At 40.9% G+C, this 12,570-nt stretch overlaps 1 protein-coding gene across 2 annotated transcripts in view; it reads right to left on the bottom strand.

Annotated features, from left to right (window-relative positions):
* Nucleotides 1–12,570, bottom strand: part of USP13 (ubiquitin specific peptidase 13) — a 263,270-nt gene that overhangs the window by 42,906 nt on the left and 207,794 nt on the right. For both annotated transcript variants that reach the window (XM_069213085.1, XM_069213086.1), the window contains exon 15: nt 3,833–3,955. In XM_069213085.1, coding sequence (XP_069069186.1) covers nt 3,833–3,955 — 123 coding nt within the window. The remainder of the gene's footprint in view (nt 1–3,832; nt 3,956–12,570) is intronic.

Here is a 12,570-nt window from a genome sequence, read left to right as displayed (position 1 = left end):
CAAGAGACCACCTTGGTGACAACAGCTTTGCTTCACAATAACTCCTTACATAACAAAGCACAACACAGATGGTGTGAGGAGCTGCAGCAGGAATATTAACTCACTTTAACTTTCTTGACCAATGGGGCGGAAGTAGGACAGGTCTCCTACCCAGGGACTTTGCTGAGAGCGCCAGAGAACCCAAGGGGCAAACTTTGAAGCAGTGGGTCTCTTACTGCTAATGTGGGGTCTCTTCCTGCTAATGTGACCTCACAGATGACCACTGCCGACATGCACTCTGCTTGGGGACCGGCATCCATGATATCAGGTTCAGGACTTGTGCAACTCCTTGTCAAACCATCATGAGCCTCTTTGGACCTATATTATATAAATCAAAGGACTTAAAGCACAGTCCATACAAAGACTGCAACAGCAATGGGGAAAGAAGAACACAGTCTCACTTGCTGTACAGATGTCGGTGGACAATGACCCGCTTTGCTGATAACTTCAAAAGCAAAGGACATTGGCTTGATCTGAATGAAGCAAGAACTCTCTTGTTTCCCTCTCTCCCTTTTCATTTAGAAGTTTTGATCCTGGCCTGCAGTCAAGGAGGGCTTATAATTAAAAGCTTCCCAGACCGCATTTCTGTGATAACTATATATAGAAACCCAAGTAACTTCCCAGTCTGAACTCGGGCGCTTTCAACCTGCTGAGGTTTAAGAGCTAACTCACATAATGTCAGAGTGGCACTGAGCACAGAGGTAAAAATAGAAATGCAGATAAGGACCCATCAAAGAAGTGATAAAGTTCAGACAGAATGTTCTGCCTAGTGACTGTAAGGCCTGGAAGGAATGCATTCCTCGGCAAACTGGAACTATTGTTAGATAAGCAGAATCTTTAGAAATGTGACCTGAAAACTCACATTGAATTGAAGTTGAAAAACATAAACTTGTCATCAAGTTAAAAGTGTTGTTTAGCAAGAACTACTGCTATAGATAAAGTAGAAGCCAGCCCATTATTACAGATAATAATAATACTCTGATAGCACCTGAAATCACAAATGATGGAAACCTCCTCCATTTTCCTACCTGGGGAGAGCCCATTTTTGCACCTTCACACTTAGACCTCCAATTTTGCGTCTGTTTCTTACAAATACCATTATAGTTACATTTGCTATTCACCCTACAAATATCATTATTGTTACATTTTCTAATCACCCTACACAGCAATTGTAATGGGTTTCTTCAGCATAGAAATTTTGCAGCCTGGCTGTAACATGCTTCTTCTTTGGTAATTATCACATTATAAAATAAGGGATTAAGCAATCCATTTTATTTTAGGAGTATAGAAAAACAAGAACATTTGTTTGAAAACCGAGTACCATATTATGCTGATATGAATGTGATCATTTCTTATTCCACTTGACTAGTTTATAGGTCTGGGGTTTAAAAGCACGGATGTCAAAACATACCAATGTACTTACAATATGCACTCAGTGGGCTTCGGGTCCATCTCTTTCAGCTATTTCCTCTCTTCATCCAGCCTCTTGCAGCCATTAGCTTGAGACTATGTCAATCATATACGTGCTTCTCCCAGTTGAGTATTAATCTCTGATTTAACACTACTGGCTGTCTAGATGTATCCTTTTCCCTTAACTTGAGTGCTGGCATGGAACTGGATGTGGGTGTGCTTTACAACTCCAGCCCTCTTTCTCAGTTCCTGCTGGCTTCCTCCCATGAGTCCCCCTGCACTAACACATGAAACCCTGACCTGATAGCTTTGTCATTGCTGTTTACACAATGAGTGGGCATCTCAGTTCAGTGGCCTCTACAATTACTATTTAAATGGTACTGGAGAAATTAAGGTGAGTTGAATATGAAGAAGGCAGGAAGTTTATTTAATACAAGATAATTATTTTCAAAATACTCCAAATTAGTACTAGTCAATGTTTTAGGTGTTCTTCATTGTCCATTCGGCCTATGCACGAAGCATTGTCACAAAGAAGCCCTGCCTCTATACTTCAGCATACATAGGCTCTCTACGCTGAAAGAGAAAAGCCCCATCATTATACTAAACCACTCAGGGATAGATAGTAGAATCCTGCACAGTCATATACCATTGGTAGAACAAGCTAAGGAGTTGAATCCTCCCACAGGATACTTACACTGGTGCATATCTAAGGAACCTCTGAGAAATACACAGCTTAGCCAGCATACATTCAGAGCCAATGGAGCAAGGCCAGGCTTATACAGTGAGTAGTTACACCATGCCTGCAGCCCTGGTGCTGGCTTCCTAACACTGCATACTGTTATAGATCTAAAGACACACTTTAGAATCATCTAGCCCCACACACTTGCATCAAGTCTGCTGAACAAGGTGAAAGACCAAAGGGTCAGACAGGGCATGTCTAAAAAGAGCTTACTAAACCAAGTCAAGACTATTCTGCCTGTCCCATACCTATACATCGCGTCTTCAGAGACAGCTCAAGTGGTGGTAGCCTATTCTCGCATAGCTGCACCATGTCTGCAGAGCCAGTTCAGACACAAATGAATTAGCCCTGTATACTGTGGAACATCGACAGGAACAGTTTAGGACACAGGCTGCTTCACACCACACACTGTTACATCTGCAAAACAGGATGATAATTGTTCCACCTAGATCTGCACACCGTTACACCACTTCTATGGGATGAGGACAGAAACAGGAAGTTCCGCTCTGCAGGAAGAAAATGAAATAGATTCCCACTTCCTATGAAAAAACGGGGCAAAGATATCTTCCAAATGCAGAGTTACTTTTCATATATAAAGTAGGGAGAAAAAAGTGTTTACTCAAATCTTAAATATGCCAGTGCAAGGAAATACTGTAGACTTGGTGAACTCCGCTTTCGGTGGAACAAGAGCTTAATGTTGCTGTTCACCATCTTAATAGTACAACTTTCACTGATAACTACAGAAAGTGGTCTTTCTCGAGTCTAAAATAATGAATGTCCACAATATCCCTCGAAAGTTGCTGTGTTTCAGATATATTAAGGTTGCTCCCTCTCCATTGGCAAGGGAGGCATTCACACCCTCCTGCATTTTATGGTGGAGTATTAGCTTTCTTAAAGTATGCCTGTCAATGGTTGCCATAAGCAGTGTCTCCTGCAGACTACCCTGGGAACCAAAGTCCATCACGAATTCCTAAATCCACCACAGCACTGGCAGTATCAGGGCAGGTTTCCTTCTCACCATCTCAACAAGTTGCCTTAACCTTTCAGGACAGAACAAGGCTCTGAGAGAAGTGGGAACCCTCTCACAGTACTTTCCACATTGTTGGCTCTCATCTCTATCCTGCACATTGAGGGAGACAATACTTGGGGAAGTGATTACTCTATTGGCAATGACAATGTCACTGCAGCTTTGGCAATGTGATTGCAATTTTGGCAATGGACCTGTGGTTTTAGCAATGTTAATGTGGCACTGGCAAGGTGATTGGTAGGTCTGGCAATATGACGGTAGCTAGGGCAATGAAACCAGGACTTTGGCAATGTGGATTTCTCTTGCACTGCAAGTGCACCTCTGGCAATGTGAGTGTGGTTTTGGTAATCTACAACATGCCCATGCATCATTTGGCTGCGACTACACACTTATCTCATAAAGACCACTGAATGATTATAAAATGGATGCACCTTTCCCTTGTGTCCAATCAGATCCCTGAATAAGCTGCAACCTAGGGCAAGGAAATCTCTCTGATGGAGCATTACACTATTTACAATGTGACTAAATATCGAAATACAGAAGTAAAGCATGTAAGTTTGAAAGGTTAAGTGGTGTGAAGGGAAGGAAATACAAGGAATCTTCTTAAAGCTCGATACCTTTGGAATCATCAGGAATGACAATGGGCGGAGCAATGTCTGGAAGCTCCTCCTCCTGAGACTGTAATCCTGCTGCTCTCAGGTGATTAATGTCGAGCAGGTCTGGCATATCTATTGACACATCTACAAAAAAGAAGAGATAATATTTTTGAGCAATCAGAAGCAACAGAAAATTTACACCAGGAGTGTACAAACTCCTTCACAATTGGACATCTACCAGAATAAGTGTGGAGAAGTGTGGCACAATGGTTAGAGCGGCAGACCCTGATTCAAAGATCTGGGCCAGGACCAGGGTTCAATTCCCACCTCAGCGGGTCTTGGGCTCAATTCCCTTGGACCAGATAATTCTCACCTCAGTGCCTAATCTAATTAATGGGTTCCACTCTGTAACTCTGAGCAATAGCTTGCTTAATCTCCACAACGGCCCTCACAGCGCTTGGATGCCTGGCTTCACCCTGGGGCTGTCCAGGAGTGGGCGCCTCACAGGGAAAAGCCAGGAGGGGTTCCATAGCGGTATACGTAAAGCGCCTTGAGACCCTAATGGGTGAGTAGTGCGCTATACAAGTGCGACGTTTACAGTTTTACAGAATAGATACGGCCGCATGAAGTGAAATTATTGCAGAATGGCACTCTATGCCCATTAACATGTATGGTTCCCTCATTGCCACACCCTCTACTCTTGAAAAAAACACATAGAATCCCGCATTTCTAAAGGTACTGAGAGCACGGGAAGCTTCAATGTCCCATGCTACCTACTGAAGTACTTTCCTCTATGTCAGCAAAGGGTGCAAGATTAGTTAAGGGCTGGGCCTCACACAGGTGCTACTCAGTTGGAGTGGCACCCTCAAACTTGGTTTAAAGGCATAAGTCCTGGTCAGGTCAGGCTTGGTTTACTTAGATGGACAGGCTTCTGAATGCAGAGCTGCCTCCATGGTAGGAGTTGTTATTATTGTTTGCATTTGCACCCCAATTGAATTATTTGCCTGTATTTATCTCTTATTTTGCCACACGTTATATGCAGTTCGTTCCCCATAGTTTGGCTAGGATGGTTACAGGAATACCGATTTTGCTGTTGGACTACCTAAAAGTGCCAGTCAGAGTAGAGAAAAAAACAATTCTCTCCTCCCAGTCCTGCATCTGAAACCTTCACGAACAATAGGCGTTCCAGAAATATCTTTGTTTGATGACGTCACCTGGGGCGTATATTGTGGCACATGAAGGCTCCTTGTAGGGGCAGGGCTAAAACAGACAATGGATCTATTCGCAAAGGTAAACTTACACATAAATCATCTACACACGTAAGTTTACTCTTTCACTTTTGAGTAATTGCTACATTGGGCTATTCACCATTTACAAGTATAAAGTTACTCAAGAGTGTAGACTTACGTACTACGGCCCCTGAAGCAGGGGTGGAGCCGAATTTACAAGTGCAAAGTCACCCAGCCAAAGAGGAGACCTAGTAAGGCCAGCACCACACATGGCCAATCACTGATGCAGCAAAATCCTCCCAGAGAAGGTAATGGAGGAAGGGGCTTAAAATAGAACCCCATAGCAAATAATCCTCAATTACAATAAGCATTTAAAATAGTTAAATATATAAATGCATGTAATATAATATTATAAATTACCTAAAAATAGAATGCTGTGTATATTTGATTGACATATTTCAATAACCTTTTTCGAATTTAAAAATTAATCTAACATTAATGTGTACATAAACATAATTAAATAATTGTAATTAATTATATGCATCACCATCACGTTTAATAATTATAAATGCATGATACACACACATACATCTTTAGGTGCCATTTTTGTTAATAAATCTTCAAAAACAAAAGCATAATGTTAAGTTAATCTGGGATATTAACATCTAACTTTTTTATTTTTTTCTACATTTAAAATAAATATAGATAATATAAAAATAATTTACATTATTATTAACATAAAATACATAAAATATTTCTACTTTTCTTTTCATCAACCTTCTAAATTATCTGAATTACTTTCGAAACTTCCTAAAATATTCCTTAACTATTCCTGCGGTAAAGTGTAGTAAAAAGTAAAAAGGTTTATTAAACTTGAAAAACTAGTACAGACATGTTTATGTTCAATATTATTGTAACGTTATGTTTATTAGAAATGTAGAACAAACTAAAAACATTTTACTGCATTCATAACTTAATTTATATTTAGAATATATTAATCTCAATTAAAATTATTTTTCTGCTGTTACATTAAATAAAATTAACCTAAAGTAAAATAATAAATATATTTATTGTGTATTAATAATCATTAAACGTAGTGTATTTTCATAAAACATTAATGCTACATGAATTTGAAATTCAAAAAAAGGTTATTAAAAAGAAAAAATTAAAACAAAAACAATTTTTTATTTTCAGATAATTTTACAACTATTTATATTTTTAACTATTGAAATCATTTAGTTTAGCATTATTTGCAATTAGGTTTTATTTTAAGTTCCTGCCGCCATTATTTTCTATGGGGTGCTCTAGTACCAGTGCCATATGTGGTGCCGCACTTACTTCAGCTGTGATTAGCAATATATTTTCCACTGTTTTGGGCCCTTTATGGCTGTAATAACTTTTTAATGCGGTCTGTGAATAGGATACGACTTACTCTTTTGTCGATGAGTCCCTCTCTAAACCACCCCGGGTCCCACCTAAACTCTTCTTATACCTTCCTAAACCCCACCTATTTTGTAGTAAGTATGTATAAGCCGTTCTAGGGTTTAGGGTAGGTAACGATATTTGGAAGGTATTTTATGGTGTTTAAGGGTTGGTGGATGGCAAGGCTATTTATAGGGTTTGGAGTGAGTAAAGGTATTTGGGTGGGAAGGGTATTTTTAGGGCTTAGGGAGGGTGAGTTTTGATGCTGTTATGGTAATATATATGTGGGTATAAATAAATGTGTGTGTATATATATATATATATATATATATGGATATATATGTACACAGATATATATATATATGTGTCTGGGTGTGTGTGTTTGTATGTATATATATATATATATACACACACACACACACACACATATATATATATATACACATATATATATATATATATGAATATATATATTTGATATATATATATATATATATATATATGTCTAAATGTGTGTGTGTATATATATATATATATATATATATATATATACCAACCGTGAGCAAGACTCAAGTGGAGTTGAAACGTGTTGGTGGTTGCCGTTTTGTAAACATGCCTTAAGGATTTTTGGAGTGCGGTGAACAATTTCTTGGATATAAAAATGTATGTATATATGTATGTATTTCATTCTGTCAATGTAATACATTAGTGCTCTTTTTATGTCTAATGTATGTAAGGCTCTTTCAGCTACTGAGTCTGGTTGTGGAAAGAAGACTGGGAGTTCCACAGTTTGGTTTAGATGGAATGGTGATATGAACTTTGGTAAGAATTTTGGATTTGTACGTAGAACCACTTTATGTTTATGTATTTGTATAAAGGGTTCTTGGATAGTAAATGCTTGTATTTCACTCACTCTTCTAAGTGATGTGATAGCTATTAGAAAGGCTACTTTCCAAGTTAGATATTGAATTTGACAAGAGTGCATGGGTTCAAATGGTGGGCCCATGAGTTGTGTTAATACAATATTAAGGTTCCACGAAGGTACTGGTGGTGTCCTTGGGGGTATGATTCTTTTTAGTCCCTCCATAAATGCTTTAATGACTGGAATTCTAAAAAGTGATGTTGTATGTGTAATCTGCAGATAGGCAGATATTGCAGTGAGGTGGATTTTAATGGAAGAAAAAGCTAGATTAGACTTTTGTAAATGTAACAAATAGCTTACAATGTCCTTTGTGGAGGCATGTAGTGGTTGAATTTGATTAGTGTGGCAGTAGCAAACGAATCTCTTCCATTTGTTTGCGTAACAATGTCTTGTTGTAGGTTTTCTGGCTTGTTTAATGACCTCCATACATGCTTGTGTAAGATTTAAATGTCCAAATTCTAAGACTTCAGGAGCCAGATTGCTAGATTGAGCGATGCTGAATTCGGGTGTCTGATCTGTTGTTTGTGTTGTGTTAACAGATCTGGTATGTTTGGTAGTTTTATGTGGGGTACTACTGATAAGTCCAACAGTGTTGTGTACCACGGTTGGCGAGCCCAGGTTGGTGCTATGAGTATTAGTTTGAGTTTGTTTTGACTTAGTTTGTTGACCAGATAAGGAAAGAGTGGGAGAGGGGGAAAAGCGTAAGCAAATATCCCTGACCAACTGATCCATAGTGCATTGCCCTTGGACTGAGGGTGTGGGTACCAGGACGCAAAGTTTTGGCATTTTGCGTTTTCTTTTGTTGCGAGTAGGTCTATGTTTGGTGTTCCACAGCGGTGGGAGTGATCCTGGAGGATCTGGGGATGTATTTCCCATTCGTGAGTTTGATGGAGATTTCGACTGAGATTGTCGGCTAACTGATTCTGAAGGCCTGGTATGTATTGTGCTATTAGGCAAATGTGGTTGTGAATTGCCCAATGCCAAATCTTTTGTGCTAAGAGACACAGTTGTGGCGAGTGTGTCCCCCTTTGTTTGTTGAGATAATACATTGTTGTCATGTTGTCCCTTTTGACAAGAATGTGTTTGTGGGCTACTAGTGGTTCAAATGCTTTTAATGCTAGAAAAACCGCTAGCTGTTCCAAATGATTTATGTGAAGTTGTTTTTGTTGATTGTACCATTGACCCTGTATGCTGTGATTGTTGAGTTGTGCTCCCCACCCCAACATGGAAGCATCTCTAGTGATAACAGCTTGAAGCACTGGGTCTTGGAATGGCTGCCCTTTGTTTAAATTTATAGAGTTCCACCATTGAAGCGAGGAGTGTGTTTGGCAGTCTATCAACACTAGATCTTGAAGTTGACCCTGTGCTTGTGTCCATTGTTTTGCTAGGCACTGCTGTAAGGGCCACATGTGTAATCTTGCATTTGGGACAATGGCTATGCATGAGGACATCATGCCTAGAAGTTTCATTACAAACCTTACTGTGTATTGTTGGTTTGATAGTATGCTTGATCTTACATTTTGGAACGATTGGACTCTTTGTGGACTTGGAGTGGCAATTGCCCTTTGTGTGTCGAGTGTTGCTCCCAAGTATTGTTTAATTTGGGATGGTTGGTAATTTACAGAGAACCCCAGTTTGTGTAGAGTTTCTATGACATATTGCGTGTGAAGAAGACACCGTTGTTGAGTGTTGGTTTTTATTAGCCAGTCATCTAAATATGGGAATACGTGCATGTGCTGTCTCCTTATGTGAGTGGCTACTACTGCTAGGCATTTTGTGAATACCCTTGGGGCTGTTATTATTCCGAACGGTAGCACTTTGAATTGATAGTGTATGCCTTGCATTACAAACCTTAAGTATTTTCTGTGAGAAGGATGGATGGGTATGTGGAAATACGCAACCTTGAGATCTGATGTTGTCATGTACTCCTCTTTTTTTAATAAGGGAACTACATCTTGAAGTGTTACCATGTGGAAGTGGTCTGATTTGATGAAGAGATTCAGTGTTCTGAGATCTAAGATAGGTCTTAACGTTTTGTCCTTTTTTGGAATCAGGAAATATAGTGAGTAGACGCCTGTTCCTTTCTGATGATTGGGTACGAGCTCTATTGCTTGTATTTGTAGCAGTGCTAGGACCTCTATTTGTAATAGGTCTAAGTGTTGTTGGGACAGATTGTGCATTTTGGGTGGCACATCTGGTGGGTAATTTGTGAATTCTATGCAATAACCATGTTGGATAATTGATAGGACCCATGCGTCTGTGGTAATATGTGTCCAGTTTTGGTAGTATGTGGTTAGCCTCCCCCCCCCCACTGGTGACAAGTGTTGGAGTGTTGTGACATTGAAGTCACTGTTTGGTCTGGCTTGGTTTGTTTTTTTGGAACTTCCCCCTTCCTCTTGGGAATTGTCTTCTATAGGAACCACGAAACGCTCCCCTTTGGTATTGTGCCTGATAGGTGGGTCTGGTTTGAAAGGTGGAAGGCTCAGATGCTTGTTGCCGAAAACCTCCTCTGAAATGTGGTTTTCTAAAGGTGCCTCTGGCTTGTGGGGAATAGAGCGCGCCCATAGCTTTAGCCCTGTCCGTGTCTTTTTTTAATTTCTCAATGGCTGTGTCGACTTTCGGCCCAAACAACTGTTGTTGATTAAACGGCATATTCAATACCGCTTGTTGAATCTCTGGCTTGAATCCAGAACTTCTCATCCATGCATGCCTGCAAATGGTTACAGCCGTGTTGACAGTCTGTGCTGCCGTGTCTGCCGAGTCTAGTGCAGACCTTATCTGGTTGTTAGATATGGCCTGTCCGTCTTCCACTACTTGCTGGGCACGTTTTTGGTGTTCCTTGGGCAAGTGCTGTATGGTGTCTTGCATCTCGTCCCAGTGTGCCCTGTCGTAGCGTGCAAGTAGGGCTTGCGAATTTGCAATCCACCATTGATTGGCTGCTTGTGCTGCCACTCGCTTGCCCGCTGCGTCAAATTTTCTGCTTTCTTTGTCAGGCAGTGGAGCGTCTCCTGACGATTGAGAGTTTGCTCTTTTTCTTGCCGCCCCTACAACCACTGAGTCCGGTGTAAGTTGTTGTGTTATGAACACAGGATCTGTTGGGGAGGTTTGTACTTTTTCTCAACTCTAGGCGTGATAGCCCTTCCCTTTACAGGCTCCTGGAAGACCTGTTTTGCGTTCTTAAGCATGCCCGGGAGCATTGGCAGACTCTGATAGGAAGCGTGGGTGGATGCCAGAGTGTTAAACAGGAATTCATCCTCCACTGGCTCTGTGTGCATTGCTACGTTGTGGAGCGTAGCTGCCCTGGATAGTACCTGAGTATATGCAGTACTGTCTTCTGGTGGTGACAGCTTTGTTGGATAACAATCCGGACTGTTATCCGATACTGGTGCATCAAATAAGTCTAATGCATAAGCATCATCCTGCATTATAGGTGTTCCCACTGGTGACAGTTGTGGTGAGTGCGGTGGGGACGGTTGTGGTGAGAACATTGGTGGTGGGGATTTGTCTCTAACCACTTTTGCCTTAGGTTGCATTTCTGACTCCTGAAATGCAAGTTTCCTTTTAGATTTGAGTGGAGGTAAAGTTTGTATTTTTCCAGTCTCTTTCTGGATATGTAACCTCCTTTGTGTATGGTCAGGTTCTTCCATACCTAACTCCTGCTCGAATCGATGTCTTTCCTTTAATTGGCTGGAAAGTCCTTGCTCTTCTGTATAAGAGCTTCTTTTCGGCTCCGAGGCCGCTTTTTTCAGTACCGAGGTTTCTGTTACAGTCTTTTTCGGTTCCGAAGATATTTTCCTTGTTTTGGGCGAATCGAACTCTCGGTGTTGAGATTGTTCGGTGCCGGATTCTCGACCGGAGTCGGAAGCCTTTGGCAGTTCTTTGGCCTTTTTCGGTGCCAATGTTTGGTCACCTTCCTTTCGGTGGGTTGAGCCATGGCCTGCTGGCCGTGGCGTCCCCATGGCCTTAAATGTTTTGGGCAGGTTTACTCACGGTTCATTGCACCGTCGAGGGTCGTTCACTTTTGGATTTATCCGAGTCCGTCTCCTGGATGGAGATGCTTTCCTCCTCTCCGACGTCGAGCTGTTCTTTCGGTCTCAACGCCATTTGTAGTCTTCTTGCGAGTCAATCCCTCAAGGTATTTTTCCATTGGAATGCTCGGCAAGCTTTGCAAGTATCCTCTCTGTGTTCAGGTGATAAACACAGATTACAGACTGGTCTGTATAAGGATACTTTGTGTGACACTTAGGACAGAAACGGAGTGGGGTCCGGTCCATTAGTCTGGGACGACGGGTGTGGTCGGGCCAACCAGGCCTCGGTGAAGAGTGGAAGCCCCAAAGGGCCGCCGGAGCGGTCTTGATGTTGCTGCCGATACACTAACACTAACCCGGTACCGAATGATAACAATACCGTCGAATTTTCGATACTTTAGCTAACTTTCCCGATTCGAAATACAGAGCGAAGAGGAACACGTCCGAACCCGATGGCGGAAAGAAAACAATCTAAGATGGAGTCGACGCCCATGCGCAATGGAGCCAAAAGGGAGGAGTCACTCGGTTCCGTGACTCGAAAAGACTTCTTAGAAAAAAAAAACTTGTAACACTCCGAGCCCAACACTAGATGGCAGGATAATGCACAACATGTGTATCTGCAGCTACACATACCACCGAATATATATATATACAGGGAGTGCAGAATTATTAGGCAAGTTGTATTTTTGAGGATTAATTTTATTATTGAACAACAACCATGTTCTCAATGAACCCAAAAAACTCATTAATATCAAAGCTGAATATTTTTGGAAGTAGTTTTTAGTTTGTTTTTAGTTTTAGCTATGTTAGGGGGATATCTGTGTGTGCAGGTGACTATTACTGTGCATAATTATTAGGCAACTTAACAAAAAAAAAATATATACCCATTTCAATTATTTATTATTACCAGTGAAACCAATATAACATCTCAACATTCACAAATATACATTTCTGACATTCAAAAACAAAACAAAAACAAATCAGTGACCAATATAGCCACCTTTCTTTGCAAGGACACTCAAAAGCCTGCCATCCATGGATTCTGTCAGTGTTTTGATCTGTTCACCATCAACATTGCGTGCAGCAGCAACCACAGCCTCCCAGACACTGTTCAGAGAGGTGTACTGTTTTCCCTCCTTGTAAATCTCACATTTGATG

Source organism: Pleurodeles waltl, chromosome 11, assembly GCF_031143425.1.
Source record: "Pleurodeles waltl isolate 20211129_DDA chromosome 11, aPleWal1.hap1.20221129, whole genome shotgun sequence".
NCBI classification, from domain to species: domain Eukaryota; kingdom Metazoa; phylum Chordata; class Amphibia; order Caudata; family Salamandridae; genus Pleurodeles; species Pleurodeles waltl.
This window is presented reverse-complemented; position numbering and strand designations above follow the sequence as displayed.